Raw genomic sequence first — 6,525 nt, 5'->3', positions numbered from 1 at the left:
CTTCAATGGCTACATAAAATGTTTTAAAGAATCATCCGAACGTGCCTTACATGTCTAAAAAAAAGTGGCATAAAAAGGATGACCATAAGGCCAAAATTCTTCTAAAAGAAGCTATGCTACATTCCACAAATCTAGCTTTACATTTGTAATCATGGACCTATATGGCATCTAATTATTTAAAACGTCATAGAGAAAGTTCATCATTGATCTTTTATCACTAGTTTGCATGTTTAGAGCTAATAGACAATATGATATGTAATTTCTCTCTCATAAGTTAGTCACAAATAAAGAAGTGTGTAGCACACATACATACATGCCACCATAGTGGTTTGTTTTGGTTATCTATACATCATGATGAGCAAATTCATGATGAAAGATTTGTTTATCCTAACAAGGGGGAGTCCTATATGAAAATATGTTTAGGTTGGATGAACTATTTGCAATTTAGATTGATTCTTTCACTTACAAAAAGCACTACACAATTCATGTCTTACGGTAAGAGGTGTATTATGGAACATGATAATTCAACCTTACATCCATCTCTCTATAATCTATTTGTGATAACTTTTGACCATTGAATGGTATAGTGACCATTTATCACGACTAACTTTTTCATTCTTATATCTATAGAGTGAACTTCAATATTCTAAAGTTATGAGAAATGAAACTAAAGTTTTTGGAAATGGCAAGCTTTATCTAGTGAGGGAAGAAACTTTCAGTTGTTTCATAAGTATTCTTGTCAAAAGAAAGAGATCCTCAAAAACTAAAGGGGAGGGTTTTGTAGTTTTAGTTGCTATTGAAAGGAAGCCTTTTATATAATTTTACATTGCTAATCCTTATGCATGAATCTCATATCTAGGCATCATTTGGGGACTACTTAAGAAAATTAAAGTTGCCTTCCACACATGGGTGTTTCTTCATGCTTGTATGTGCTTAAGAAATTAGAGTTGCTTTCACACATGACAATGCATCTCTTAAGTGTAATTGCACGTGTGATCAAACGTCCTTCTCTAGTAAATCAAAATATCCAAGTTACTAAATGAGGTAAGGGTTGCTCTTTGGTTTCATTTGATATTGTTGTTTCCAAGACCACTTCCTTCCACTTATTATGAAAGTGACTAGGTCCTTGTGTGCTACTTGAATACAACCATGTGGTTCTTGAAAAAGATAGCTAGAGGGAGTATGAGTATGAAGAATGGGTAGGTTGGAATTGTAGTAGGAGTAACTCAAGTAAAATAGTCATTAGGTGATGTACGTTTGCACTATTTTTCTTGGATACAGAGAAATGACTTGCTTAAAGAACACATGTGTGAGAGAGGAAGAATCATGATCTTCTTGGTGGGATGGAACACATGTGGGAAAGAAAAGAGAGAGAGAGAGGGGGGGGGGACTCTTGGACTCTTAGTTACTCATGGAATTCTTAGGGCCAGTGCACACAAGGCTTGAACTGCGCCCTTGGTGCGACATTCAAGCTTCACCTGCAATTACTCACGTGAACGAAATGAGCTCACAGAACCCTTTCAGAGTTCTTAGAGGAGAATGCAGATGAAGTTGATTGGCTATAACCAAAGGGCACACTAGCGCGATTTTCAGCACCTTCAAAAGTGAGGTTGCGACTTGGCGCACTGGACGCACTTTGATTTTTGCTTGAACCTCGCTCAGCCTCGCATTTCACAGAGCGTGTGCACTGGCCCTTAGACTCTTAGTTACATATGATACTCTTGATCTGCTTAGGGCCAGTGCACACGGGTAGAAAGATGCGCAAATGGTTGCACTTCACACAGTAAAATTGGGTTCGAGCAAATGCCGCTCCAGTGCGACTCTAATGCTCCAATTGGCACTTCGATTTTGGAGGTGCTCCGATGGGCCATTCCCCCTCAAAAGATCCTTTAGCCTCATTTAATGCTCTTCCAGCACAAGTTATTCAGAATTCTTCAGCCCAGCCAATGACGAATGGCCACCTCAGAGCTAACACAGACTCTGTAGCTCACGCAGACTGTCATCACAGAGCTCCATTGCACCTATGTACAAACTCTGCACCCCTATTAAATGCTCGTGAGTTTTGGTTCACGCAAGCAATTGGGAATGGAAATTCAAAGGTGCACCAGCATCGCCTTGGTGGCCTTGTGTGCACTAAGCCTTAGTAATGTTTTAATTGTGAACAAGTGGAGGAGGAGCACCTCCTTTAGAGTCATATCACAAGTGGAATTAGGTGTTGTCTGGTCAAAGAGAACATGTGAGAGAAAGAAACATGTGGGTGCTTTGAAAGCAAAAGCGGGATGTAACATGCGAGTTGGTGGAAAGGAAGGTTCAAGGTGGGGCAGAGGGAGACAAGGCAAATCGCTGCACGGATATTTACCAAAAAATGCTTAAAAAGGGATGGGGGTGAATTTTAATTTCTAAAGCCGCCAGCCAATGGGGAGCCAAGCTAAAAGAGAGTGGGGCCCGGCGGTGGGCAAATTAAGCATGAGACGGAAAAGTGACTCAGGGGAAGGTGGGCCCCTCCTGGGAAGTGTGGAAAACGCCGAGAATTCATTATGGGCCGATGGGCAATTCTCTAGCATCGCATACGTGGCATACAATGCCATGGGCCTGCAGGCCAATCAGAATGATGATGGATGTGGCGGCGCTCTGTGGGACCCGCTGCACGCTGCCAAATCTGGCGGAAGGCATTGGCAATGCCATTCACGTGCACAAATTGGTTTAGGGGAGAAAATAACATGACAAAAACCAATTTCTACCTAACCTAGGCCACCCCACTCCACCCTCACCCCACCCCATTCCTAACCTCGTCCTTGTGGGCCAGGTGACCACCTTGGTTGGCCAAGTGACCTTTGATTGTGGATGCTCTCTCGCTGGGTCCCTTGGCTGCAACGCCTCTTCTTGGATTGTGGATGCTCTAATCGATTAAGGGCTCTCTCTCATGGCTAGAGCTCCTCTTCCATGTAGATAGATACCCTCCTCAAGTAATGACCTTGTAGGAATGTGACATTGTATCACCTTTGTGAATGCTAAGAGTTGCGCCTCAAGGCTACAACCCCTCTCTCATGCACTTAGGTAACCCTCCTCAAGTAATGACCTTGTAGGGAATGTGACATTGTATCACTCTTTGAATTGCACATTCAAAAATGGGCTAAGGATCTTGACCTTATCCTATCTAGGAAGGGGACATTGACTAGAAGTTGTTATGGGTCAAGTTAAGGTCACTAAAGCTAGGATCACCTGTGGAATGAAGCCATATAGAAAGAAGATAAATCTACAAGGACTGTAGAAATTTGACTTTCAAAGCACGAGCTGAGGCAAAACTACAAGAGACTGACGAGAGCAACACAAGGAGGAGGGATGCTCCGGGGCAAGTTGGGTGACCGGAGGAATTTGCTTCCTTGGGAGCCACACAAACTAAGGAGAAGGTGGTGTGGGGGCGAAAAAATGGGGGGGGAGTCAACATCAAAATCTGTGTTTCCCGAAGGGGGAAAAGGGCAAGAGACCGAACCAGGTTTAAGGGGGGGGGGCGGGGGGGAGTCTACAGCTAAGCCCATGTGCATAAAATGGAAAAATAATGGGGGAAAAGAAAAATAAAAAAATAAAAAATAAAATTAAAAGCCGTGACCGAGTGCCCAACTGAGACAACCACAAACACTTTTACATCTCACACAACAATTTCAAGGCCATCTCTTTTAAGCTCTTGAAGCTCCTCTGTTCTTTGAACCTCCTCCTCCTCCTCTGCTCTTCTTCTTCCTCACTCCTCCCTCAACCTTCTCGGCTATGGCTGCCAAAGATTTCCTCGGCCTCGACCGCCGTGACCGTACCCCCTCCGACCCCCCTCCCCCTTTCAAACACCCCCCCCCTACCCCCGTCGCCATGTCCCTCCGCACCCGCGAAAGCTCCTCCCTCGCCCTCAAGCACATCTTCGATCAGATCAACAACAACGCCAGCGGCGGCGGCAGCAGCAGCGGCAACATGGGCGCGGAAGAGGACGGGAAACGGGAAGGAGCGGGGCAGCAACAACACCAGCAGCAGGCGCGAGCAGAATCGGAGCAGATGGAGACCCAACAAAGAACGGGAGGAGGTATGGTTTTTGATAAGAGCAGTTTTCTTGCCATTGTGACGCAAGCAAAACTGGGTCTTGATGATTGTAGCGAGCTCAAGCTTCATAGCTCTGTGCAGCAGGAATTGATTTTGAGTCTGTGCAACAGGAATTCGAAATCAAGCTATGGAGGAACGGAGCTTGTTTCCTTTCAAGAGCTCTTCTGATGGCTGGGGAGACGACGGCAAATCGTCAGAAGCATCAGCAGCAGCAGCTCAAGCTTCTCATCATCATCAACCCAATTTTGCTCGCCATGTCGAGTCTTTATCTGAGGTAGGCTATTTACAAGCTCTCATCCTCAATTTTCGTTTCTTCCCATAGCTCCAAGATCTGGTCCTAATGCATTCGCCATATCCTTTCTCAGCTCAAAAAGCGCCTTCCCGTCCTCGATCTTTCCCGTAAGCCTCATGACCCCCCCTCCTCCTTCTCCAACCAAATCGGTTTTGGTTCCCCCATCTCCACCCCTTCCCATCAAGCTCCCCTGGACATCTCCAGCTTTAATCCCAACTCTTCACCCTCTTCCTGGTCCATGCAAGCTGTCCTGCCTCAAGCTACCTCCAGGTATCTTCATTTCCGTCACATTTCTCCACTCTGCTGCTCGCAATTTTGCTTGGCTTCCTCTCATGTTCGTCTCATGTCTCTGTAGTAGAGCCAGCACGTCAAATCCGGCGGCCAGACAGCCCACAGCTCAGCTCACAATCTTCTACTCGGGGACAGTGAACGTCTACGATGATGTGCCTGCTGATAAGGTGATCCTAGCTCTGGCGGCTCCTGCCGCATGAGGAGTTTGATTTTCTGTTTCTGAAGTTAAGACGCTCAGACGATGGAGGCTCAAATCTGAACTTTCTGTGCAGGCAAATGCTATCATGGTACTGGCTGGCAACTTCGGGAGCGTTCCTATTCCGGAAAGAGAGAAGACTCCTCTAGCCACATCTCCTACTGCTCCCCTCACACCCTCTCCTACATCGTTGACACCCGTGGTAGCTCCCCCAAGTGTTCCCTTTACCCCTACACCTGTAGCAACTCCTTCCAGAGCAGTGACCTTCAGCTCGCCGGCCCCATCCACTCCCAGTACGCCAGTGGCTCCCCCATCCGTGCCCGCTGCACCTGCCTCGCCATCCATAACAATGGATGCCAAACCACAGGTTGCAGCCAAGCGATCGCATGCGGGAATAGGTGTGCTTCTTGGACGACTTGTGGCAGAAAGCCGTAGTATAATTTTGTTGCGACTTCGTTGTAAAAGATTGTCTTGATCTGGATCTGCCACTAAGTACATCTGGTCTCGCTCTTGGTATTGCAGAGCTTCCATACGCAAGGAAGGCATCCTTGGCGCGCTTTTTGGAGAAGAGGAAAGACAGGTATGCGGGGTCCTCGAAGCTTCTCGCTCTTCCTGAGTGTCGATTTCACTCTTCTTGAGTGTGGGTTTTCGATCTGACGAACATTATACTTACAATCACCTCCGAATCTTAAACTTCCGCAGGGTACAGCTAAAGCAACAAGCAGGCCCGCTTACAGAAAGTCAGGACAAAGGCGAGTTGAGCACGGAGAAACCGAGCAGTCCTAAGAAACAATGCACTGCGAGATCGCGCTCGCCATCGCCGTCCAGGTGCATGGCGTCAGGACCGACAAACCTTGATCATCAGCGATGCTGAGGGTTGTTGCCGTGCTGCTTGCTTACAGCGAGTAACGGCGTCAAACACCTCCTTTCGCTCAGGAAACGGCCCCCCATCTCTCTTTCAAGAGACTAAGGAGAGACATGGAAGCCACCAGCCCGAATGAGAGGCGGGGCTCTCAGAGGTACAATTTTTGTGACACCCTTTGTACCATAGAGAGATAATCCATTCATAACAGACCGATCGAGTACAGTGATGAAAGACCGAAGATGAAATACTACAGAGAAGGAAAACAGGGCGGGGCACTGTGTACAGAAGAAGAAGACGACTCCTCCTCCTAACGTGTATTAACTCATTCACGTTCTACTTTACTTCCACAGTTTTTTCCCCGAAAAGGAACATTGGAATGAGCTTGAGAAGCAAAGCATGCCCAGAGGGCGAAGCTTAAATCTTTGTGAACATTGATGTTCAGGGTGCAAGGAGTATTCATACATGGATTTTTATGTTTCTGAGAATCTGAATGTGTAATGGGAGAGTTTTGTTGGTGTGTGTGTGTGTGTGTGTGTGAGAGAGAGAGAGAGAGAGAGAGATGTCTGTGTGAATGTTTATTCTAGCCTCTACATGCTAATGATGAGCCTGTGTCTGCCTCTAGATGCTTATGATGAGCCTTTGTCTGCCTCTAGATGCTTTTGATGAGCCTTTGTCTAAAGAGAGTGTCTTGAATGTACGATGGGAGAGGTGAGGGGGAGGGTGGGATGAGATTTGTTGTGTGTGTGTTCACAAAAAAGTCTTGAATGTACAATGGGAGAGGTGAGGGGGAGGTTG

At 46.4% G+C, this 6,525-nt stretch overlaps 1 protein-coding gene across 2 annotated transcripts; it reads left to right on the top strand.

The window, feature by feature from the left end:
• The first annotated feature begins 3,635 nt into the window (after positions 1–3,635).
• LOC147887694 (uncharacterized) lies at positions 3,636–6,217 on the top strand. 2 transcript variants are annotated; one of them, XM_087393667.1, is made up of 7 exons: positions 3,636–4,069; positions 4,197–4,360; positions 4,452–4,648; positions 4,737–4,836; positions 4,942–5,263; positions 5,388–5,445; positions 5,568–6,217. In XM_087393667.1, exons 1-7 carry the CDS (start codon positions 3,766–3,768, stop codon positions 5,737–5,739), a joined length of 1,317 nt encoding a protein of 438 aa, XP_087249793.1. In that variant the 5' UTR covers positions 3,636–3,765; the 3' UTR covers positions 5,740–6,217. The 2 variants fall into 2 exon arrangements, with proteins under 2 accessions (XP_087249793.1, XP_087249792.1); XM_087393666.1 differs by having other exon boundaries at positions 4,734–4,836.
• Positions 6,218–6,525: the final 308 nt, after the last annotated feature.

Source organism: Dipteris shenzhenensis, chromosome 22, assembly GCF_047967505.1.
Source record: "Dipteris shenzhenensis isolate YYH24624 ecotype China chromosome 22, Dip_SZ_1.0, whole genome shotgun sequence".
Lineage (NCBI taxonomy): Eukaryota > Viridiplantae > Streptophyta > Polypodiopsida > Gleicheniales > Dipteridaceae > Dipteris > Dipteris shenzhenensis.
This window is presented reverse-complemented; position numbering and strand designations above follow the sequence as displayed.

Coding starts and splice junctions, on each gene's coding strand:
- LOC147887694 (XM_087393666.1), top strand. CDS start 3,766: ATGGCTGCCAAAGATTTCCTCGGCCTCGACCGCCGTGACCGTACCCCC. Junction 4,649..4,733: donor CTGCCTCAAGCTACCTCCAG/GTATCTTCATTT, acceptor ATGTCTCTGTAG/TAGAGCCAGCACGTCAAATC. Junction 5,446..5,567: donor TTGGAGAAGAGGAAAGACAG/GTATGCGGGGTC, acceptor AAACTTCCGCAG/GGTACAGCTAAAGCAACAAG.